The 25,764-nt window shown below is 50.7% G+C and overlaps 1 protein-coding gene across 2 annotated transcripts in view; it reads right to left on the bottom strand.

The window, feature by feature from the left end:
* Positions 1 to 936: 936 nt before the first annotated feature.
* cep126 (centrosomal protein 126) overlaps positions 937 to 25,764 on the bottom strand; it is a 216,556-nt gene continuing 191,728 nt past the window's right edge. For both annotated transcript variants that reach the window (XM_038818758.1, XM_038818759.1), the window contains 3 exons: positions 23,135 to 23,347; positions 8,443 to 8,504; positions 937 to 2,330 (listed from right to left, as the gene is read on the bottom strand). In XM_038818758.1, the coding sequence (XP_038674686.1) occupies positions 2,220 to 2,330; positions 8,443 to 8,504; positions 23,135 to 23,347 (386 nt within the window). In that variant the 3' untranslated portion in view covers positions 937 to 2,219. The remainder of the gene's footprint in view (positions 2,331 to 8,442; positions 8,505 to 23,134; positions 23,348 to 25,764) is intronic.

Raw genomic sequence — 25,764 nt, 5'->3', positions numbered from 1 at the left:
CAAAATCTCTTTTTCTGATCACTGATCACACCTGCATCAACCCAAAATTTAACAAAATAACAGTGAAGATATGGCTCTCAATGATTTCTTATACACAAATGGTACAACAATTTAATGTACAAGGAAATATGTTGTTAAATGCAACTATCCAGAAGTTGTCTGTATAGCCATCAGCCTTACATGAACAGGTCTTGTTATCCTCCCTATCATTCGAATGCATTGAATGGTGTGAAGTTGAAGTATTTTGATGATAAATACAAACTAAACGCATGCATGGAAATTTAAGTTGTGTCCAATTCAGTCTTAGTACCTTTTTCAGAATCATTGGGCGGGATTCTCTGACCCGAGGGCCGGCGTCAATCCCGCGCCCGCAGTGTCCCGAAACCTCCGCCACCAGAGATTCGGTCACCCCGCGGCGATTCTCCGGCCCGCGATAGGCCGAAGTCCCGCCGCTGTCAACCCTCTTCCGCCGGCGTAGATCAAACCACCTACCTTACCGGCGGGAGCAGGCGCGGGCAGGCGCCAGGTCCTGGGGGAGGGGGGGGGGGTGATCTGACCCCGGGGGGTGCCCCCATGGTGGCCTGGCCCGCAATTGGGGCCCACCGATCAGCGGGCGAGCCTGTGCCATGGGGGCACTCTTTTTTTCCATCTTCGCCATGGTCTTCACCAGGGCGGAGGCGGAAGAGACTCCCTCCCCTGCGCATGCGCCAGGTGACGTCAGCAGTCGCTGACGCTCCGGCGCATGCGCGGACTAACGCCGGCCGGTGAAGTCCTTTTGGCCCTGGCTGGCGTGGCGCCAAAGGCCGTTCACGCCAGCCCGCGGAGCGGGAACCACTCCGGCGCGGGCCTAGCCCCTCAATGTGAGGGCTTGGCCCCTAAAGGTGCAAAGACTTCTGCACCTTTGGGGCGGCCCGACGCCGGAGTGGTTCACGCCACTCCAACACGCCGGGAACCCCCGCCCCGCCGGATAGGGGAGAACCCCGGCCAATATCTTCAATAATGAAATTTAAGTGTGGAGTCTCATTTCAGATTTCCGTTGTTGCCGATTTGAAAAGGACGAACTATACTGTTTAGTTTTTCCTTTTTGTTTCTTTACTCTCAATCCAATTTTCTTCTCTTTTTGTACCTGATTTGACACTGAATTCACCAACTCTAATTTGCACTTCCTTCTTAGCTCTTTTGCTGTTTCCCACACTGCGGTGTTATCAGCTTGCACAAAATTTAAAAACCTAAGCAACATGAGCAAGTCTAATAAATGGCAGATGCCAGTAAATTCCCTGCCACAGGAAATGATAGCCACTACGTGGCAGAACGTTAAGTTTTGTCATTGAACAGTGAGAGGGTGACAGAAATGGGTGTTTGTGTGTTAAGTTTTTTAGAGGCATGAATGAGGTAAATGATTAAATGAACACATCGCTTTGCTTGAATTAAAGTTAATATCTTTTGCTATACATAATTTTGTCTGTTGTATTTGATTTTGTTCTTATTCTATCAATATTATAAATATACATACTAATGCTAATTAATGAATCATGAAAACAAATCCAAGTGAGAATCTTGACAGATTTGCAAATTGGAATCAGTATGCAGCAGTCTCCCTGTTTACTCTTTTTCTTGGATTAGCCACCACAATTATATCTCGTTTGGCAATTCCTCCTTTATAATACCTTGTAGAAACTAAGTGCTGTAGTTGTGCAAGACAAAAGTCTACATTGTCCTTAAATAGTCATGAGAAAATTATTTCTCGTTTCCCCTCCACAGCCCTGCAAACTAGTTTTTGTACAGCAAACAGCCTGGCCTGCCTGTGACTTCCAATATTTGAGTTGAACATTTAGTGCAAGCAGCAGATGGTACAGCAACATGACTAGTGTTTGATATCTGCCCTTAGTTCAATCATCCGATGACAATCACACCCGGAACTATATGTAGGGAAAAATATTTTACTGTCATATTAATCAGATAGATTTTCAGGAACATTTTACTAATATTTTCAATGGTGATGCAGAGAAATGTAGCAGTTAAAGTTGGTAAACTTTACTACCTTGTCAATGAGGTAACACTACCTTGTCACTCAGGTAACAACTTTCTAAAATAAACATTGATTTTGAATTAAAGTGCATTTTTAAACTTTAGATATTTTAACGTTTTCACCACAGAGTAAAGTCCAGACTACACAAAAAATTTTACGTAGCTCTTCATGGTCAGATAGTTTCATTTCTTCAGTATTTTTTTTGAACGCGTGCATCAGTAACAAGGCTGCGATGTTTTTGTGTGCCACAGAAGGCATGCTCTGGCCTGGACCCTGAGCCAGAACCACCGTTTGCTATGATCTAAAAAAGAAATTTGACAGGAATGTTGCATTATTAATAATATCAGTCTGTATAATTCAGATGCATAATATTTTGGATGATAATATAATACACAGGTGGGGGAGGGTGGAGGTCAGATAGAGTAGATAGGGAGAAAGAATGACGAATCTAAGACTAGCGGCACAGTCAAAAAATTACAACCTGACCTCTCTTCACTGACATTAGGAAACACGTCTTTGCACAAAGGCTGGTAGGAATTTGGAACTGCCTTATGCAAATGGAAATTGGTGCTCGATCACTTGTTAATTTTAAAACTGAAAGTTAAAGTTTTTGTTAGTCAAAGGTATTGAGGATATGGGACAAAGGCGGGTATTTGGTGTTAGGGTTCAGATTAATCATGATCACGCTGAATAGCGAAAAAGGCTTGAGTGGCAAAATTACTACTTCTGTTACTATGGGTGCGATTTAATGGAAATATTTCTAAATGGGGTAGCAAGTGGGAACTGCCACAAGCTTCCCAATGCTCGGCCCAGCGAAGCCATCACCGCTATAAAACGTTAATTTGATCATTTAACAAGGTCCCACGGACTTCACGCCGCAAATGGCTGTCCTGCAGCTGATTCGCCGGGACTGCACTCGCCAGGCCCCACTAACAATGGACAGCAGCACTTGAACCGCTCCTGCACAGCCAACCCCAAACAGTTCAGAGCCGTACCAGCTAGGAGACCAGCCCCACGATTCGGAAATGCCAGCCTGGCCAGGTGGTTGGATGTAGTAGAGGTTAGACGGGATGTCGTGTTCCCCCAAGAGTGTCGGCAGGTCTCATTGGACACAGGGCAGCCAGTGCCACCTAGAAGGAACTGGCAGCAGCCATCAGCTCAGGGAGTGTCAGCAGGAGGACTGGAACCCAATGCTATAAGGTCAACAACCACCACCGGGCCGCACGGGTGGGTTGACATCAGCTTCCCGATCCCCCTCCACCAGCATGTGCCTGGCACCGCACTGCCCTGCCCAGCACTGCTCCATGCCCCAGCCAAGCCATGTCCAGCAGTGCTGCCCCTGCTCACCCCTCCCACATACTCTCCATCCACCCCCCCATACTCTCCACCACCATATTCGCCACCCCCACAAACATCCATCCCCTACATACTCCCCATTTTCCCCATCCCCCCATACTCCTGACCCATTCCCCCAATGCTCCCCCCATATTCCCTATCCCACCTCCAAACTCTCTACCCCACTACTCCCCACCCCCATTGCTCCCCATCCTCACCCACTACTCCCCATTCCCCCCATACATCCCATCTCCCCCCCCCCCCACACAGAAACCACCCCATCCCCACTATGAACAGCGCAAGCAGTTCATAATACCCCCTCTGTGCCCCTCCAGGAGATGTTGGTCCATAACAGAAGGGGAGGTGGAGTGCTGGACATCAGAGTCCTCACCCCCTACAAGGAACGGGCCCTGGAGGGTGGGGGGGGGGGGGGGGGGGGGGGGGTTGCCGGGGACAGATCTGTCACCAAAGTGGAAGTTGGGATGCGGTGCACAGATGAGGTTACACCATCTTCGACCCAGGGGACCTGAGTTGTTGATGCCACACAGACTGATCCATCCCTCCCACTGACCACATGACCATTTTCCTACAGAATCCTCATCCAACAGTACCCGCCCATCTGGAATGATACCCCCCTACCTCCCACGTGAACACCTTGGAGGGGAGCTCTGAGGAGACCACCATATTTGCGGCACAGCTGTCATCCCCAGCCTCCACCAGTGCAGAGACACATACCTCAGTGGGTGACAGTAGTGGACAGGCTTCCAGGGCACAATCTGGTGAGCACCACATAGTTGCTGATACACATCATGTGGAGGCAGGAACACACAAGGGATACAGCAGTTGAGGTCTGCTAGATCTCAGGACCCAGCTGAGTCCCAGCCAGATGTAGAACATGCTATTCTGGGGTGGATGGAGATGTTAGGGAGCGGCCGGGACATTCAGAGGGCGATATCAGCGATACTGCCGCAGATCCATAGCTGATTGGAGGAGTCCCAGAGGCTACTGGCGGAGGAGATGTCATCAGCAATGGATGGCACCAAGGCCAACATTGCTAGGATGGCAACCGTAGTGGAGATCCTGGTGCACGACGTCAGCAGCATGAGCGGAGGTGTCCGAACTGTGGCTCAGTCAGTGACGGCCATGGCTGAGTGCCTTGCCGGATTGTCCCAGTCACTGGGGGACGTGACCGAGTACCAGATGGACCTTGATGAGACGCTGCGGAGCATGTCCCAGTCTCAGGTGAGCATTGCCAAGGCTCTCGAGAACATGCCTTGGTCACTGCGGGAGGTATCATGGTCTCAGGTGGGCTTTGCCGGGGCGCTGCAGAGCATGTCCCAGTCATTGAGGAGCATCGACACTGTGCTGTCGATCCAGCTGCCCCTCCGTCCCGAGGTGAGCCCGAAAGCCCTATTGCACCACGTGGGTGCTGGGTGCCAACCTGGAGCTACAATATGGAGTGATAACATGGCCGCCAGCTCCCCCAGGATCTACCCCCCTGACAGCAGCACGCCTTGGAGATAGCACCAGGAACATGAGCACGGACGGATCACTGAGAGGACACGGGGTGGGGGGATGGTGGGGGGAGGAGGGGGATGCAAGAGTGCGATGGCGAGGAGGGGCGAGGGGGAGAAGAGTGGGGTGGCATCGTCGAGGGATTGGGGCAGATGGGGACACATGTATAGCATTAAAAAACGTTGCACTCGAGAAATATGATGCCTCTGACACTTCTGCAATGCGGATCGAGGGACATGGAGGTCTTTGCGCCCCCGCCCCCCCCCCCCACCCCACCACCACCTACCCTAGCACACCATTTACCTTGTGCAGGTGATGGGTGTGAGCAAGAACGCAGTAGACAGGCAAGAGTCAGGTTAGGGCAGCACGGTAGCATAGTGGTTAGCACAAATGCTTCACAGCTCCAGGGTCCCAGGTTCGAATCCTGGCTTGGGTCGCTGTCTGTGTGGAGTCTGCACATTCTCCCCGTGTGCGCGTGGGTTTCCTCCGGGTGCTCCGGTTTCCTCCCACAGTCCAAAGATGTGCAGATTAGGAGAATTGGCCAGGCTAAATTGCCCTCAGGGTCCAAATTGCTCTTGGTGTTAGGTGGGGTTACTGGGTTATGGGGATAGGGTGGAGGTATGGGCTTGGGTAGGGTGCTCTTTCCAAGAGCAGGTGCAGACTCGATGGGCCGAATGGCCTCCTTTTGCACTGTAAATTCTAGGGCAAAGATTGCGGAGCACCAACACTTGGCTCTCAGCAGGTTATCAGCAACCCCCCACCCCCCCAAATGTCCTATGAGGAGTGGGCGAGAATGACGGCCACTCTGGCTGTCAGGGCTTGCCGCTGCTGCCATCCACAGAACATAGAACATAGAACAGTACAGCACAGAACAGGCCCTTCGGCCCTCGATGTTGTGCCGAGCAATGATCACCCTACTCAAACCCACGTATCCACCCTATACCCGTAACCGAACAACCACCCCCTTAACCTTACTTTCTTTTTTAGGACACTACGGGCAATTTAGCATGGCCAATCCACCTAACCCGCACATCTTTGGACTGTGGGAGGAAACCGGAGCACCCGGAGGAAACCCACGCACACACGGGGAGGACGTGCAGACTCCGCACAGACAGTGACCCAGCCGGGAATCGAACTTGGGACCCTGGAGCTGTGAAGCATTTATGCTAACCACCATGCTACCGTGCTGCCCCATCCTATGGCTAGTCCTGCATGTGTCCCCCGGGCTCGTCCTCAGTCCCTCCTGGTCTGGCACCTCCTCGCCCTCCTCCTTCTCAGAAGTGGCCACATGTTCCTCCAACTCCACCTCCAGCACGGTGTCCCGCTGCTTTGCCAGGTTGTGGAGGGCACAGCAGACCACCACAAAGTGAGTGACCCCCTGCGGGGGTGTACTGAAATGCACCTCCAGAGTAGTCAAGGCATCAGAACTGCATTTTGAGCAGTCCGATGCACCGCTCAGTGACAGACCGGGCGGGTGGCCGCATGGGTATTGTTATATTGGGTCTCTGCATCGGTCACCAGCCTCTGTACTGGCTGTGGTGTAATGCCTATGGGCTATATCTTAGGTGGATGGTGTGTGACCTCCAACCAGAGGTGGCGGTGCACACACACCATGCGCTGTCTTGACCGAGGTCATGTGACCAGTGACTCCGATATAAGGGAGACACATCCGGCCATCTTCAGAAGATGAATGAGAGGGTAATAAAACATGCAAGTGAATGATCAGTGCTAGGTACAGATTCCAGAGGAGTAATAAGCAGACTCCATGATAACTTGCTCTGTGTCAGATTGCTATCTTACCACACGAGATTCAATAAAAGATTCTGGTTTGGACAAGTCAAAGTCTTTGGTGGAATACTTCGAAAGGTACAAAAGACCAACACAACATGGTACCACAAGTGCTGAAGATTTAAAGATAGTGACGGCAGTGATAACATTAGGCATTCGGCTTGAAGACAGGCTGGTGAACTGCAGCCTTAGGCAACCTAACGCATAACAAAATGCTGAAGCTCGAGATGGACGGATTGAGGGCCCCCCACCAGCTTCAGATGCCAGGTGACCGAGGTGAGAATTGGCGACTGTTCAAACAGCAGTTCAAACTTTAAGTTTCGGCCCTGGGCATACAGGCCCAGCCTGCTGAAAGGTGAATTGCGTTGCTGCTAACGGTAGCAGGTCCACAAGTGCACGAACTGTACAACTCGTTTGTGTTTGATAATGAGGAGGATCACAAGAAATTTGATGAAGTGATGAAGCACTTTGATAAGCATTGTTCCCTTAAGAAGAATGAAACGTTTGAGTGCTTTATGATCTGTATGCATACCAAAAGACCTGTGAATCATTTGACAGCTTTGTCACAGATTTAAGGCTGAAGGCCCAGTCATGAAACTTCAGCAAGCTGAAATCTTTGTTAATCTGCGACCAAATTATCTTTGGTATAGCTGATGATAAGCTTTGGGTGATATTGGGCAGGAAGATTGGGTGCTGGAAAACATGGTAAAAATTTGCCAGGCGAGCGAGATAGCTGCACAGAGAGTAGGCGGCTGGGTTCAATTCTGGCCTTAGATGACTGTCTGTGTGGAGTTTGCACTTTCTCCCCGTCTCTGCGTGGATTTCCTCCAGGTGCTCCATTTTCCTCCCACTGTCCAAAGATATGCAGGTTAGGTGGATTGGCCATGCTTTTAAAAAGGTGTACTAATCGGCACCCGCGTGACCACTTGCTGGGGAGCCAGTTAGATCACGGGAGGCTGTTAGATAGGGATCGCTCCCAGTAAATGAATGGAAATTTGCCTTAAGTGATGATTAATGGTTTGTCACCACGCTACGGTGGGACCTGATTTTGGCAACGGGAGCGGGCCGGTGAGATCGCAAACAGATTGCTGCCCGATGTAGCTGTGATTCTTGGCCTTTTCCGTGATCTAACCAATTCATTGCACTCTCATTTAAGCGCAACATGGCCATTAAATCACGCCCATATGTTTATATTTGGGAAAGGACCACTATAAACAATTAAAACAGAAAAAACACATCTTTAAGAGTAGAGCAAATTGTAAAGCGGAGAAAATAGCAAGGCTGATCTGACCAAAATGAGTTCTGCGGATACTTATGATTTTGATCTTATTTCTCCAAAAACCATTTTGATATACTGTAATTTTTATAAATGTTGCAAATAATCATCATGCTTTGTTTATTACATAAACTGATACAACTGCACTGTGAGATTAAAATACACATTTTAAAAATAGTTAAGTAACCAAAGTGTAAGATGAGAAAAATAAAGATAAAAAGCTACTGGCAAATGAGCTCTGCCCTCCGTTTCGCCTTCTAACCACCGCTTCCTCCTCCCATCATTCCTTCTGGAGTTAAAAGCAAGTCCAACCCCATCAATATTTGGCTCAATATCAGGGTACCATTCAAGGAAAACATCTGGTACAGCTTATCAGATTCAGATATAATGTGGTGGTGACATTTCAGAGTGCTAGATACAACATCATCAGGAGTAATGAGCACAGGGAAAGGCAGTTGGAAGAAATGATGTGGAGCAGAAGAGAACGCAAATTACTTACAAAAGAAGATGGAATCTGTGAAAGGCCGTTAGATGTACTTTTCTGAACAGTTTCTTGAATATCTAAGTGAGGTTTGAGAAGAAAAGCAATTTTTTAACTTTCCATAAACATTGCAGTGTGGAATTTTTGTAAGATTCTAGATTTTCATGCAACCTAAATTGTTATTTTGTAACTAATTGAATTGAATTGTCATGTGTATTACTCAATGGAATATTTCTCCCAAAGCCCTTCCACCCCAAAGCCCTTGAGAAACATAGAAATTAAATGCATGGATCCGCCCTAATAACACATGCACAGTAATCCCCACAGACCAAGCAGCCTTGTGCCCAATGCTATGCTGGGTAGGATATTCTCAGGCAGTGTGAAGGTTGGAGCAGAACAGTTACCTTCACTGTCTTTGGGTCGGAAACAAGGCAGAAAAATTATTTGGCCTCCCATGTCTGACTGCTGTTAAAAGCTGGGAACTGAGTGAGATTGGGATTAGCTTTAATAAATCTCATGGCTGAATAGCCTGACAACCTATACTTTCAGGTGGCAACTCCTGTGTCTTCAGAAGAGGGATGTAAAAATGAACTGTTTGAGTAATGTGTATTGGGCGTGATTCTCTGGAAAGATTTCTAAGTGTGGTAGCAAGTGGGAACTGCCGTGGGCTTCCTGGTGCTCGGCATGGTGAGGCCAGCAACGCTATTCAACGTTAATTGGTCCACTTAACAAGGCCCCAAGGGCTTTTCGCCGCAAATGAAGGCTCGCTAGCTGATTCGGTGGCACAGCGCTCGCTAGCCCCCCCCCCCCCCCCACCTCCGCTAACAAGGTCAAGCAGCACTTGCTCAGCCAACCCCAACCAACTCGCAATAGTGTCGCCAAGGAGATCATCCCCAAGATTCAGGGATGCTGACCTAGGGAGGCTGTTAGACGTAGTGGAGGCCAGAAGGGATGTCCCATTCTGACGAGGGTCCCAGAGGGTTAGCCATAGTGCTACCTGGAACGAGGTGGCGGTGGGTGTGAGCACCAGAAGTGTGACTAGGAGGACTGGCCTCCCGTGCAGGAAAAAGGTCAACGACCTACATTGGGCAGCATGAGTGAGCAGACACCAAAGCCTTCCCCCACCATGACCTTTCTGCCCCCACGCAAGCATCCATCCCCCAATTCTCCATGCGACCCCCAACCCTCCCTCCACCCTCCCTTCAACCCCCATGAACCCTTCTATCCCAAGCAACCCCTCACCACCGTGAACCACGCGTATGGCTAGCAATGCTTTCTCTGTGTCTTCTCAGGAAAAGCTCTCCCACAATTGCCGGGAGAGGGTCTAGACTGACGGAGGTATGCCAGAAGTAAGAATCCTCACCACCTTTGAGGAGCATGCCCTGGAGGCGACTGGGCTGGCCGAGGACAGAGCGGTCACCAACGGGCGGAGGCTAGAGGACACCGCAGAGGCGATGAACCACTGGGCTCCACCTGGAGGACCTGTCAAACATGAGTTGTTATTACCTTACTGACTGACCCATCCATCCCACTGACTGCAATGCGGCCCAATCTCCAAACACTTGGCCCATCTTTCCAGGCATCTCCCCTCCCCATAGCACTCACCCACCCTCTGGCCGTGGGCATGTTCCCGGAGCTGTGTAACATCTTCTGGGTGTTCAAATGTTGGCTGCTGCGTGTGTGGTGTTGCCTCTTGCAGTGTTCAAGCATAGTGTCCATACATCAGGTCTGATTGGGCTGCTAGGCAATGACTCCCACATGCTACATGGCCCGCTCACCTGCGAGAATCCACTTGGATTGTGTGAAGTGCTCACTTAACCACCATTGCCAATACCCTATTAGCAATAGCCTTCAGCCGCTTGGCCAGAGGCCTTGACAGTTGGCGGGGGTTATGGTGGGACAGTGGTTAGCACTGCTGCCTCACAGCCCCAGGGTCCCAAGTTCAATTCCAGCCTCGGGTGACTGTATGGAGTTTGCACGTTCTCCCCATGTCTGCGTGGGTGTCCTCCGGGTGCTCCGGTTTCCTCCCACAGTCCAAAGATGTGCAGGTTAGGTGGATTGGCCACACTAAATTGCCCTTTAGTGTCAAAAAGTTTAGGTGGGATTACTGGGTTACGGGGATAGGGTGGGGGTGTGGGCTTAAGTAGGGTGCTATTTCCAAGGGTTGGTTTAGACATGATGGGCCAAATGGCCTCCTTCTGTACTGTAGGGATTCTACGGGTGGTCAGTGGGTCAAACGGGCAGGGACAGAATTGCCCCGGGACGGGCACACACAATCCAGGGGTTGGCATGGTGGTGCTGCGCGCTGTTGCCACCCGTTTTCCCCCCCACACATGTCGGCCCACCCATGCAGAGGGTACCCCATCATCAGCTGAGGGTCCCCCCCAAGAAGCACTGGGGTGGCCTGCTCAGCGCCCGAGGCCTCTTTGCCTGTTAGCAAAGATAGATACCCACCTCCTCAGCTCCCCACAGAAGATCTTCCGCCGGGTTCACGTTTTTCAAAAGGAGTACTAATCGGTGCCAGTGTGAACACTTGCTGGGGAGGCCGCTGAATGACAGGAGGCCATTGTATATGGGATGGCTCTCGTTAATTGTATGGACATAGGACTTAAGTGGTGATACTTGGTTTCCCTCCATGCTGCGGCGAGATCCCAATTTTGCCGAAGGGAGTGGGCCGGTTCCATTGCAAACTATTTGGCACCCGGCACAGTTCTCGTTTCCCCCCTCCCCCGCTATTCACCGGCTTCGTTTCGCTTACGATTGTTTACGATTGTTAACTGGGAATGCAATAAAGAGGCTGCATATACCCCATTAGAGGGAGACAATTAATTTGATATGGCCAGAGGTGCACCATTCCACAGATGTGCGATAGCGCAAGAAGGCCAGTGTCTATGAACTACCACACCTGGTATGGGATTGAACCCAGGCTATTGGTGTCATTCTGCATCACATGCAAACCAAACCCCCCAAAAGGCTGCACGTGGTGACACCACTATTTCTGGGTGGAATGAAGGTGATTGCCTAACTCCCCTGTCAGTCACATCAGGAGAAGGCACTGTTGTAAGAAAGTAGAAGGAAATATAGATAAAGGATGTCAGCAAACAGAGGTTATTTTAAATAATCTATATTTTTGAATTTAATTTTGTGCTTCTGTGTAAGAAAGGGTTAAAACTTTATTTAGATCAGGGGTGGGCAAACTTTTCCGTGCAAGGGCCACATTCAGAAATTCACAATTTTAAAGGGCCGCATAGTATATTAAGTAAAATAATTAATATTTTAAATAGCCAAAATAAAAGGTCTTTAAAGAAAAAAAAGCACATTTATTTGAAAAACAAAGTAACTCAGTAAGTAACAGAACAATGTCAATGAGAATGATGCATCTGACTGCAGTCATTTACCAGTTTGTTGAAATCAGGTGTCAAGTTGCTTGTGCTGATCCTTAACACTGACAGAAGCACAGCCTAGCCGAGTCAACGATAAAAACGCGCGCAGTGGGGTGGATGAGTGGGGCTGCCTTATTGGTCGGTTTAGTTGGGTGTGCGACCAATAGGAGTCCAGGTTACAAACAATAATAAGGCTTATTGTTTGTAACCTGGACTCCTATTGGTCGCACACCCAACTAAACTGACCAATGAGACAGCCCCACTCATCCACCCCACTACACGCGTTTTTATGCGGCCCGCCAATGAGGTGCCTGGAATCGTAACCGGCATTTTTGAAAAGCCGCCGGGGAAAAGCCGCTGAAGTAAATGCGCTTATTGAATACGCGCATTTACTTCAGCGGCTTTTCCCCGGTGGCTTTTCAAAAATGCCGGTTATGATTCCGGGCACCTCATTGGCGGGCCGCATAAAAACCTTTGTCGGGCTACATGCGGCCCGCGGGCCGTGGTTTGCCCACCCCTGATTTAGATACATGTTAAACCCATGTATGTGGGTTTTGGTTTCATTTTAAAATGTGCCTGCATTGTGATTAAAGTGTTTCAAACGTGAAAGTAAACAGTGTTAAAGACTAGGCTGCTGTTTAGAAACCTTAGGTAGTTCATTTTTAAGCTAGACCCAGAAGTGGTTGGAACCATGTACCTGAGAGGATGCAGCTTTCACAAACTGCAAGGGAGGCAGGACAATGGGGGTAAGAGAAAGAAAGCAAGTCCCAGAAGATAAAGAACAGGTAGTTCTAGAAACTAAGGAATGAAAAGACAAGTCCCAGGAAGACTAAAGTTAAAGGGATACAGAGAACTGGAATCTGAACAAGGTACTAGTCACTTTATTTAAATAAAGGGTCAGGTCATGGCTGCCAGCTGAAGACAGAGCTGAAGGGTACAGACCTGGTGAAGCTGGCTAGCAAGAAGCCAGATATCTGAGGTAATCCTATGGTTGATAATACCTCAATACAGCCTGTCAAGCAGTGGTGATCTATCGGCATGGCTGGGTATCTGAGAGATTGCGTGGAAGCTTGACTGCATGTTATGATCCATGACAGAGGAATGCTGAAAGGGGAAATTAAAATCCTGAAAGTGGACCATTGGTGAAGGCATCTGAGAGAGACCATTGTTTGGGAGAAGATTCAAAGGCGTATTTTTGAGAGTGGAGTTTATAAACATTCATGTGGAAATCAGAGTTCCAGTGAGACCAGTTGGCTTATAATGTGATAAGTTTATTAAAGGGATTTTGATGAGAAATCCACAGAAAGTGTATTGGGTGCTATCTGCTGTGGTGTGTCTGACCACAGTAGGCCTGTTGGTTTACAGGGACTGACACAGGGCGGGATTTTCCAACCCCACGCTGGGTCAGAGAATCGCTGGGGGGCCACGCAAATTGCGCCACACTGTTCTACAGGCCGCCCCCCCCCCCCCCCCCCTGCAATTCTCTGGCCCGGATGGGCAGGGGCCGAGCAGCCTCCAATGTGGACTGGCCTGCAATAGGGACCCACCGATCGGCAGGCCAGCCTCTCTGTCCCCCGGCCTCCTTTCTTCCGCGCCGGCGCCTGTACTCCTGTGTCATGTTGGGTCGCAGCCGGACAAGGGAGACACCGCGCGTATGCGGAAGTAGTGCCGGTGGGACTGCGCATGCGCGGGTTCGCGCCGGACCCACTGCGCATACACGCATCCCCCGGGGCCCATTCCACGGCTAGATCAGCAGCAGAAGCGGCGTGAACCACTCCAGCGCCCTGCTGGCCCCCTGGAGGGACCAGAATTGCTGATCCTAAAGCCGTGTTGATGCCGTTGAGAAATACGTTGGTGTTTCTGATGGCGTTAACACTTAGCCTCAGGATCAGAGAATCCCACTCAGTGTATTTAACAAAAACAATGTTGTATAAGATATAGAGCGTGATTCTCCCAAAAAATTTCTACGTTCATTTGTGCGGGTTTTTCTGAGAACCCCCCAACTTCCCGTTGGCTCTGTCGGGTGTTCCCCACCGCTATTCAATGACAGTTATTCACTTTTTTGGACTCTGGGTATTTTATCATCGGTTTAGCCCACAATGAGAATTGTGGTGATATGCCTATGGGCCATATCATAGTTGGATGGTGTAAGACTTCCAACCAGCATGTGGCAGTACAGACACACCATGCAGTCTCGAGACCAAGGTAATGTGACCTGAAACCAGTATTAAAAGAGAGGCTCATCCGGCCATCTCCAGAACATGAGATGGAGGGTAATAAGACATGATAGAAACAGATCAGCAGAAGTTGTAAGTTACAGAGGAGTAGCAAGACTCCATGATAACGTGCTCTGTATCATATTGCCATCCTACCGCACAAGACGCAATAAAAGAATCTTGGTTTGGACAGATCGAATGTCTGGTGAGTTCTTCATAAAAGTACAAGGAACCAATACAAGAATTTTTACTGGCACTGGACAGCTGCACTCAGAGATCTGGCTGCCATTTTGAAAGGGTGCCCTGTTCTTTAAGGGAGTTTGTAGGTCCCCCATATCCCCCCATGACGTGACCATCAATTCAACCAGAGACACGAGCTGGAGTAAACTGTGGCTTTAATCGGCTTACAACTGAGCCTGCCTGCGACTATGCTGAACTGAAGGCGGACTCGCAGGACCGCAGCACTTATACTTCCTGAAGTGGGTGGAGCCGAGGGCGGAATCCTGTACATGCTCCTCATCTCCCCCTGTGGGCAGAGCTGCGCAACGGCTCACAGATGGAGCCCACAGGGACACAATAATGTACAGTGTGAATTATAGTGGTTACCCATTCACACCCTGTTAAAAAACCAAGTCCGGCAGGGGTGATGGGTCTACAGGTTTAGTCGGTCCGGCGCCCGAATCGTGCATTGCGACCAACGAAGCACTGGTGTTGCAGCTGTCTCGGATGGCTGTAGAAGGATGTTCGGTGAGGGTCCGGGGGTGGACTCCGGGGATGGTTCTTCCTGAGCTTCGTTCCTGCGAACCGGTATGTTGTGTGGAAGGGAGCACGGAAAGCAAATAGGCGCAGGGGCGCAGGGCATGGGAAGTCGGGTGGGTGGGGTGTAGTGTGGGAGGTACATCGGCGGTAGTGGTAGTAGAGCCTGCGGGTGCCAGGTCCCGGAGGGAAACGGTGTCCTGTCGGCCATCGGAGTGTTCAACAAACGGGTAGTGGGGGTTCGAGCTCAGGAGTTGGACCCTCTCCACCAGGGGGTCGGTCTTATGTGCCCGAACGTGTTTTCGGAGGAAGACAGAGCCCGGTGTCCTCAACCAGGGCGGAAGCGAGACCCCCGTAGTAGTTCCCCCATGGCAGGCAAATAGGCGATCATGAGGAGTGTGATTCATGGCCGTACAAAGGAGGGACCTAATAGCATGGAGCGCACCGGGGAGGACCTCCTGCCAGTGGGAGGTCGGAAGATTCCTGGACCATAGGGTCAGTAGGACGGTCTTCCAGACTGTCGCGTTCTCCCTCTCCACCTGCCCGTTCCCCCGGCGTTATAACTGGTAGTCCTGCTCGAGGTGATGCCCTTACTGAGCAGGTACTGACCCAGCTCGTCGCTCATGAAGGACGAAGCCCTGTTACTGTGGACATAGTTGGGGAAACAAACAGGGTGAAGACACTGTGCAGGGCTCTGATAACTGTAAGGGAGGTCATATCGGGACATGGGATGGCAAACGGGAAACGGGAGAATTCATCTCTAACGTTGAGGAAATAAATGTTGCGATTAGTTGAAGGGAGGGGCCCTTTGAAATCGATGCTCAGGCGTTCAAAGGGCCGGGATGCCTTTACCAGGTGGGTCTTGTCTGGTCTATAGAAGTGCGGTTTACACTCCGTGCAGATCGAGCAATTCCTGGTGACTGCTTTAACCTCCTCAGTGGAGAAGGGCAGGTTGCGGGCCTTGATGTAATGGGTGGGCCGGGTGAGCCCCGGATGGCAGAGGTCATTGTGGATCACCTGAAGATGGTCGTCTTGCGTGCTGGTGCATGTGCCGCGGGACAGGGCATCTGGGGGCTCATTGAGCTTCCCAGGACGATATACGATATTGTAATTGTCGGTGGAGAGTTCGATCATCCACCTCAAGATCTTGTCATTTTTGAAACTGCCTCGCTGCGAATTGTCAAACATGAAGGCAACCGATCTTTGGTCTGTGATGAGGGTAAACCTCCTACCTGCGAGGTAGTGCCTCCAGTGCCGCACGGCTTCCACAATGGCTTGGGCTTCTTTTTCGACTGAGGAGTGTCGAAGTTCGGTAGAGGAGAGGGTTCGGGAAAAGAACGCTACTGGCCTGCCTGCCGGGTTCAGAGTGGCAGCGAGAGCGACATCTGAGGCGTCGCTCTCCACCTGGAACGGGACAGACTCGTCTATTGCACTCGCGGCGGCCTTAGCGATGTCCGCCTTAATACAGTCGAAGGCCTGGCGAGCCTCGGCTGACAGTGGGAAGAGGGTGGCCTGAAATAGTGGGTGGGCTTTGTCCGCATACTGGGGGACTCACTGGACATAATACAAAAAGATGCCGAGGCACCTCTTGAGGGCCTTGGGACAGTGAGGGAGAGGGAGTTGTAAGAGGGAGCACATACGGTCAGGATCGGGTCCTAGGAACAATTTTCCACGCGTAGCCGAGGATGGCTAGCCTGGTGGTGCGGAAAATGCATTTCTCCTTATTGTAGGTGAGGTTGAGTTTTTGGGCCGTCTGGAGAAATCGGTGGAGATTGGCGTTGTGGTCCTGCTGATCATGGCCGCAGATGGTGACATTATCCAAGTACGGGAAAGTGGCCCGCAGCCCGTACTGGTCCACCATTCGGTCCATTGCTCTTTGGAACACCGCAACCCCGTTTGTGACGCCAAAGGGAACCCGGAGGAAATGGAAGAGGCGGCCGTCTGCCTCGAACGCCGTGTAGTGGCAGTCCTCCGGGCGGATTGGGAGCTGATGGTATGTGGACTTCAGATCCACCGCGTAGAACACGCGGTACTGTGCGATCTGGTTTACCATGTCCGCAATCTAGGGAGGGGGTACGCATCAAGGTGTGTGAATCAGTTAATGGTCTGGCTGTAATCAACCACCATCCGGAGCTTTTCCCCGGTTTTTGAGCTCTCCAGGGGCTGTTACTGGCCTCTATGACTCCTTCACGCAATAGGCGCCGGATTTCAGATCTGATGAACACCCTGTCCTGCCGACTATACCTCCTGCTACGAGTGGCCACTGGCTTGCAGTTGGCGGTGAAGTTAGCGAAGAGTGACGGGGAGGGGGGGTCGACTTTCAGGGTTGCTAGGCTGCATATAGTGAGTGGGGGCAGGGGCCCGCCGAAGCGGAGTGTGAGGCTCCTGAGGTTGCACTGGAAATCCAGTCCTAGGAGGAGCGGGGCGCAGAGGTCTGGGAGCACATAAAATTTGAAATTCGTGTAATTGGCGCCTTGTATTGTTAGAGTCGCTGAGGTGCGTCCTTGTATTTGGACTGAGTGCGACCTCGAGGCGAGAGAGATTGTTTGCCGCGTTGGGAATACCGGGAGCGAACAGCACCTTACCAGGTCCGGGTTAACGAAACACTCGGTGCTCCTGGAGTCAAAGAGGCACGGTGTCTCGTGGCCGTTGATCCGGACGGCCATCATAGAGCTTTTGAGGTGCTTGGGCCGCGACTGGTCCAAGGTGACGGCGCTGAGTTGAGGGTAGACGGTGGCATGGTCGGCGGTACTGGAGTGGCCTCGCCATGACTGTTCGAGTTGGGTCGCGGGTGATGGCCAAGATGGCTGCCCCCGTTGATCGCACGTGGCGGGCGGCGAGGAAGATGGAGTCCAAAATGGCGACCCCCATGGATCGCACGTAGCCAGCCGCGTAGGGGAGGATGGCCAGGTTGGCGGCCCCCGTCAGTCGCACATGTTGTGCGGAGGCGGAGTCGGCAGACATGCTGCCACATTACGGGGTCTGCGGGCCTGAGTGTCGGAGGAGCGAGTGTTCGAGTTTTTGGATTTGGCCAGGCAGACCCTAGCGAAGTGCTCTTTTCGCCCGCAGCTGCTGCAAGTCGCGTTGCGGGCCGGGCATTGCTGTCGGGGGTGTTGGGGCTGGCCGCAAAAAAAGGCACGATAGTCCTCCGGGTGACCGCGAGGGCAGGCCTGGGGCAGCCTTTGGTCGGGGGTCCATGATGGGGTCGCGTGATCGGCCAGGAACGCATTTAGGCTTTGGAAAGCGATCTCGCCGTGTCCTCCAGGTCCTGGGCCCCTTTCTCAAGAATACGCTGCCGCACATAATTTCATCGAACCCCGCAACGTACATGTCTCGGACGGCGAGTTCCATGTGCTGAGAGGCTGTCACGGCCTGGAAGTTACAGTCGCGTGCTAGGGCTTTGAGGTCACGTAGATAGTCATCTAGCGACTCCCTAGGGCGCTGGCGACGAGTCGTGAAGATGTGTCGCGCATAGACTTCGTTCACGGGCCGCACGTACAGGTGGTCGAGCATCGCGAGGGCCTCCGTATAAGGGTCAGCTTCGTTGAGTAGAAATACGATGGCTCACCCGTGCGTGGAGGAGACTTACTTTCTGTTCATCTGTAACAGAGGAGGTCGTCGACGCAGCCAGGTAGGCCTTGAAGCACTGAAGCCAATGCAAAAAAATTTCCTTTGCCTCTGCGGCCTGTGGATCGAGTTCCAGTCGGTCAGGTTTGAAGGCTGATTCCACAGTAGTTCTTTAAGCCGATTAAATTGATGCAACCATCAATTCAACGAGAGACACGAGTTGGAGTAAACTGTGGCTTTAATCGGCTTACAACTGAGCCTGCCTACGACTATGCTGAACTGAAGGCGGACTCGCAGGACCGCAGCACTTGTACTTCCTGAAGGGGGTGGAGCCGAGGGCGGAGCCCTGTACATGCTGTAGCCACCTGGGGTGGCCACTGCCCAACACAAAATGGAAAATTACAAAGAATGCAGGGAAAATGGACATGTTGCAAAAGCAAGCAGCTTGCAAAAGTGCTTGTGTATTCTGACTGTTGCAGAAACCAGACAGCACTGTGAAAGAAAACAAGTTAGCATACTAATGAGGTGATACCGGGTGATTCCCAGGTACAATGGAAACAAGCTAACTCAAATCGCTACAGTGAATAGAAGGCCAGACTTCTCGGCACCAAGAGAAGTCCAAAACAATAAGCCCCAAGAACCGCCCAGTGATCGAGGGACTGCCCCGTTATTGGGGAAATTCAAATCAATCGATTGTATAGAGGGTCCGCCCAGGTGGGCGCGAGACCCTGGGAGAGGTATAAGACAGAGACCCCGACCCCAGCTCTCTCTCTCTGCCAGCTTCTCCTTGACCAGCTCTCTCAGCCGGCCCTCCCAACAAGAACACCTTTGTAGCAGCTCTCGAACTTGACCACGGAGAAGAGAGGCCTGGCCAGCAGCAGCCGCCATCACGTAAGTGTCATACAACGCACGCTACAAGAGTAGACACCCCTGACCCTCTTTAGTCCATAACTACTGGAAACCTGCGGACCCAGTGCAGAGCAAGAGACCATTGATCCCTGATCCGGCAGTTCCCCTATCCAGATACGTATTTGGCCTATTAATGGTAGAATTAGCCTAGTCTTGTAGTTTTATAAGCATAATAAGTAGATAACTATTATAATAAACGTGTCTTGTTTGAACTTACTAACTGGTGTGTGGAGTTATTGGTCTGAACTTGAACTTGAAACTTGTGGCGGTATCTTAACGATACCTGGCGACTCTAAAGCTAAGGGACGAAACAGAGCCAAATTGAGTGTAAAGCACATTCACCCAGAACGAACAACAATGCTCCTCATCTCCCCCTGTGGGCAGAGCCGCGCAACGGCTCACAGATTGAGCCCACATGGGCACAGTAATGTACAGTGTGAATTATAGTGGTTACGCATTCACCACACCCCACTCATGGGCAAAGTCACCCCTTACAACATGGGCACTACCCCCCCCTCCCCCCCCCCAAGTGAGGGGTTCGAGGGAGTCTGGTGTATTCTGGTGAGCAGGTCTTAAGTAGGTTTAAGACCTACTTCTGGGAACGCCGTTTTGAATCCGACTCACTATGGGTTCTCTGAAGACCCTCCCACTTCAGGCACCCCCCCCCCCCCCAAGCTCCACTACAGCACCACCTCCCTGCCAGGACCCCTACCCGTCATCCCCCCAACCTCCCCGAGGCCCCAACATGCCTGGCCTGCACACCGCTACACTTCAAATCCCAGCTCCACCCTTTCATGGCATAGCCACCCACAGGCCCTGACCCTTGGCAGTGCCACCCTGGCACCTGGGTGCTCTTGCACTGGCAGCCGAGCAGTGCTCCAGCCAGCTTGGCAGTGCCACCCAGGCACCTTGGTAGTGCCAGGGTGGCAGTTCCAAGGTACCAGCAAGGCAGTGCCATGGTGCTCACGATCAAGGGGAGGGCTAGGGGGCCACTCTGCACTATCCCTCACCAACCAGGGGTCTCAAATGGCACAGGATACCCTCCGGGTGCCAGTAGTATGGGGGAGGACACCCGCTGTCAGTGGTCGCCAAGGTGACGGTCGTCCTAAATCTTTCCACCAGAAGTCCTTCCAGGCATCAAGTGGGGACCTCGGTGCACAGGTGCATCTGTGCCATCATGGGGGCCCTGTAAGCCCAGGTGGGTCAATACATCCATTTCAATGTGGACAGCCCACGAGGCTGCTAGGGTCGTGAGGTTCATCGCCAATGCCGGGATGCCCTGGGTCTAAGGAGTGATCGATGGGATGCATGTACCATCCCCCAGCCCAGACCAGCCAACCCCTCACACCCATCGGACAGAGCACTGAGGCAGGTTTTAACAGTGGTAACAGGTGTTTAATGTGAACAAATATATACAGATTTTTGTCTCCTCAGGCAACCGGGCCTGGATGGGCCCAGCTGCTGCTCGGGTGTCTGAGGTGGCATGGTGGTGCCCTGTTCTGTCCGTTGTCAACCAGATGCACCAGGGCAGGAGTCAGGAGTCTGAGGTACTGTGGCTTTCCGGCACCTTCCCTGTGGGAGTCACCGGCACGGGCCCAATCACCTCCTCCTCCCTCGGGGTGTGCGAGGGCCCCGGGGTACTCCATGGGCCGGAGGTGCGAACGGAGCTATCCTTCGAGGCTCCCCCACCACCTGGTGCTGCCAGTCCTGCAGGCCTCTCTGGTCCCGACCATGGTCTGCACGCTCATGGCCATGGAGCACAAGGAGTGGACCATCTCCGTCTAGAGTTGTGCCACATCACTCACTGACTGTGCCACCACCTTCTTGATCTGTGTCACATCACCCAGTGATTGCGCCATTTCCCACTGGGACTGGGCCACCTCCCTCTGTGTCTGCACCACGCTAGCCAGTGCCTGGGCAATGCCGGCAACATTCCCAGCCATGGCCTGCTGTGACTGGGCCACCCTTGGAAGCGCCGCTGCAATGTCCAGGTGGGTCTGTTGCCTGTGGCCTGTCTGGGCCTTGGCCAGAGCCTGTACAGAATGCTCCAGGCCTTGGACATGCGTGATCCACAGCCACAACAGTCACCCCGAATGCCTTCACGGATTCTGCATTGGGGTCAACATTTAGTCTCAGAAACGGAGAATCCCGCTGCTTGTCTATTGAGCCAGACAGAGTTCCATTCTGGAATCTTACTGTCCAGTAATAACATCAGCAGGATTCAAAGCAAGGGAACCAAGAACTAGCTGTGAAGCCATCGTGGAAGCATTCAGGTAAAGATTTGTTAATTGAAAGGTTGGTTGACAAGATGAGTTTTGAGTATATTAATCAAGGCAAAGAGAAAAGTAGAGAGATTTGGGAAAGAATTTTAGAGATTTGAGGCAGTTGAGAGGTGGATGACCAAGTTTGGGGAAAAAAGAGCAGAGTTCAGGGGGAAATGCACAGAGTCATGGGACCAAAGAACGTGAAAGGAAACAAACAACAGGATTAAGTTGGATGAGTTTGTAGATATAATAAAGCAACGTTGTGGAAGGATTGGAGGATGGACGTTTTAAATTCACTGGATCAAGGTTTGTTTCATTAACTTTAATTATGTATGTAAAATCAACTAATTGCTGTATCTGTAACTAATATTTATTTCAGAATGGAGATTGACATAATTGTGTTATACAATGAGTTGGAGGTAGTGCAAGATTTACACCAGGATTTTAAAGTCTATTTACTCAGAAAACAGAATTCATTCAAAAGCATTTCCATAAATATGCAAACCGAACCCATGATCAAAGTAACAATAATGTCTCCCAATGAAAGCAGTGTGATTTTTTTCAGTTAAATGTAGAGTAGTGGAAAGTTATATAGCAGCACGGTAGCATAATGGTTATCACAGTTGCTTCACAGCTCCAGGGTGCCAGGTTCGATTCCCGGCTTGGATCACTGTCTGTGTGGAGTCTGCACGTTCTCCTCGTGCCTGCATGGATTTCCTCCGGGTGCTTCGATTTCCTCTGACAGTCCAAAGATATGCAGGTTAGGTGGATTGCCATGCTAAATTGCCCTTAGTGTCTATAAAAACGTCGGGTAGGGTTGCTGGGTTACGGGGATAGGATGGAGGCGTGGGTTGGGTAGGGTGCTCTTTCAAAGGGTCAGTGCAGACTCGATGGGCCGAATGGCCCCCTTCTGCATTGTAAATTCTATGAGAAGTTGGCAATTTTTCCAACAAAATGCAGTGAGCAGAAGATAGTTACATACAAATTATGTAAGTAAAATCAATCCAGTCACTTTGAGCTGGTAACATGGTCTTCAGGGGTCAATGACAGGGGAGTTATCAAATAATTGGCACGGTAGCACAGTAGTTTGCACTGTTGCTTCACAGCACCAGGGTCCTAGGTTCGATTCCCTCTTGGGTCACTGTCTGTGTGGAGTCTGCATATTCTCCCCGTGTCTGCGTGTTTCCGCCGGGTGCTCCGGTTTCCTCCCACAAGTTCCGAAAGACGTGCTGGGGAATTGGGCATTCTGAATTCTCCCTCTGTGCACCCAAATAGGCACCAGAATGTGGCGACTAGGGGCTTTTGACAGTTACTTCATTGCAGTGTTAATTTTAGCCTACGTGTGACAATAATAAAGATTATTATTAATCTATATTCTGGCCGGAAATAGTAGTGTCACAGCCAAGGGAGCTGTGCAGGTGTGCTGAACCTGCAGTAAGATCATGATACCACTAATTCCAGTTACAGCAATATTTACATCCGTGAACTAAAAATATCTAAGTAAAGCTCAAACAAACATGGGAACTTTAACTCAACGGTTTTATCCACTTGTGTCAGAATTACTTGCATATTAGTAGGAAAGTTTTAGCTTGAGTTCATAGATTAATTTACTTACACTGCAATCTTTGATCGAGACGATCTAATGACTGAAGAATTTTTTGTTCTTCAAATGACAGTGCACTGAGGCCTAATCGTTGTACTTTATTTTGAATAAAATTGTATCGTTGAGTCTTTATTGCTTCCATAGCAGTCAGGATGTCATTATCTACGGCAGATGTTTCCACCAGGTTTTCTGCCAGCATAAATTGTTCAGTGCTTTCTGAAACTGCTAAAGAGATAAGCAATGCAAAAACAGTTGATCTTATTCAGATTTTTAAATTGCAGTTTTAATGCTACCAGTACACAAGTTGAAAGTTTAAACACCTGGAAGCAAATGAGTGACAAGGAAGAGGTTAAGGGGGTGATTTTGAGCCCAAAATAACTATGCGCGTGATCAGTGATACAGGAGCAAAATCCAGAGAAAATCGGGAAACACAATTCTCTCCAAAGAGATCGCGTTTCTCAATTTTTCCCGCCACTCTCTGGCATCGTCACAAGGCTCCCATTCCTCATATAAATAGATTTTAATGAACTTAAATATTATTCACAGTTCTCCCTGCCACATAATTCCCTAATCACTAAATATTCAAACCTTTCCGTTGTGATGTGATGTCGGCGAGGTTTGGCCAAACGAGAATTAGTTGAAGGAATTCCTCTGGGGACACAGAAGAAAGTGTAGGCCCTGGGTGAGTAAGAGGGACATGCCTGAGCAGTGCCAATCGGGCAATGCAAAGCTGGCAGTGCCAACCTGTGCCGAAGGCAATGCTGGTGGCAGGCCTAGCGAGAGCCCCATGGAGAGGGTTTATTTATGTTTGTTTTCAAGAAGGAATAAAGTATAGCTCGTGGGGCAAAACAGATCAAAGGATATAGGGAGGGGGAAGGTGGGAACAGGCTATAGAGTTGGTTGATAAGTCATGATCACAATGAATAATGGAGCAGAATGGCTGACTGCTGATCCTATTTTCAATGTGTAATGGAGGTGGGGAGAGTGGGCACTGGGGTGGGGGTTAGGGCCGGCAATACTTTTGTGGTAAGCTGTGGGGGAATACTGACGATGAATATTGGGCGAGGGGAATATCGGTGATGATTGTCGGGGGAGCGGTGGGGAAAGGGGAATGCTACCAAGGAATGCCAGGGGGTTGGGGAGAATGTTGGCGATGAATGTTGGGGGACTGGGGGGTGGGGAGGGAACAATGATGATGATTGTTGGGGGAGGGGTGAGAATGCTGGTCATGATTGCAGGAGGGTGAGGTCTGGGGTAATGTCGGCGGGGATGGGGAATGCTGGCGATGGTTGTTGGCGGCAGTGGGGGGGGGGGAATAATTCTGGCGATGGTTAGGAGGGGGATGCGGGTGAGGGGGGAAAATGCCGGCACGGTTTGTCGTAGAGGATGGGGGAAGGAGAACGTTGGCAATGATTGTCGGGGTGGAGGTGGAAGGGAGGGGAATGCTGGTGATGATTGTTGGGGGGCGTGTGGTTTCTGATGATAATTGAGGGGCGGTGGAGGAGGGGAATGGCACCAATGATTGACGGGGGAAGGGGGTATGCTGCCGATGATTGTTTGGGGAGGGGGTGGTGGCTGGGTTTGCGGGTGATGATTGTCGGGTTAGGGGTTGGGAAGGGAATGGCGGTAATGATTGTGGGGGGGGGGGGCGGGCAGCCTCCAATAACCCCTTGGTAGGGGCTGGGAGCTGTTAAATTTTAGTGCTGATAGTGCCGTCCTGTGATCACCCTCACTAGGGGCTCAAAATCCTTCCCTTTGTTTTCAATTTATGGCAACAAAGATGACTGTAAAATAAAATTATTGGCCTTGAAATTCCACACAGAGTTGCACTGTTGTGTCTGTAACGGTCTGGGGAGTTTTTTTACACTAAACTTTGTGGTGTAGCTCATTTTTGATTTAATTCCTAAAGGGTCCAGCTGCAACTTTAAAATTATTCCCCCGTTGTTTTGATTCTCCAATCAGAGGAAATGCTTTCTCTGTAGCTACATTATGGAGCCTCTTTATCAATTTAAAATACTTGATTCTATTATTCATTAACCTGCTATATTGAGCGGAATACAAACCACATTTGGGCAGCCTTTCCTCACAAATTAGCTCTTCAAGTCCCAGTATCATTTGGTGAATCTGCATGTTACCCCACATCAAAGCCAACATGTAATTTTTGATATCTGGTGCCCAAAACTGAATGCAATACTCCAGATTGCGTCTTACCAAGACTCTGCAAAACTTAATTCTTTCTCATTTACTTTTGCATTCCAACATCCTCGGAAAAATGTTCAGCGCCAGCTGGAGCGGCACCAACCCCTCCGGCCTCAACCTAGCCCTCTAGAAAGGTGAGAATTCCTCACCTTGGGAGGCTGTTGACGCCGGAGTTGTTGCCACCGGTTTTCCCGCCGGCGAGGGGACTTAGTCCCCAGAAGGGAGGATCCCACCTCTATCTCCGTAACCCCACCTAACCTGCACATCTTTGGGCACTAAGAGGCAATTTTAGCTTGGCCAATTTACCGAACCAGCATATCTTTTGGACAGAGGGAGAAAACTGGAGCACCCGGAGGAAATCCACACCGACATAAGGAGAACTTGCAAACTCCACACTGGTAGTCACTTGAGGCCGAAATCGAATCTAGGTCACTGGCGCTGTG

The sequence above is a fragment of the Scyliorhinus canicula genome, chromosome 14 (genome assembly GCF_902713615.1).
Source record: "Scyliorhinus canicula chromosome 14, sScyCan1.1, whole genome shotgun sequence".
Taxonomy (NCBI): Eukaryota; Metazoa; Chordata; class Chondrichthyes; order Carcharhiniformes; family Scyliorhinidae; genus Scyliorhinus; species Scyliorhinus canicula.
The sequence above is the reverse complement of the archived record's forward strand: the minus strand, read 5'-3'. Positions and strand labels throughout refer to the sequence as shown.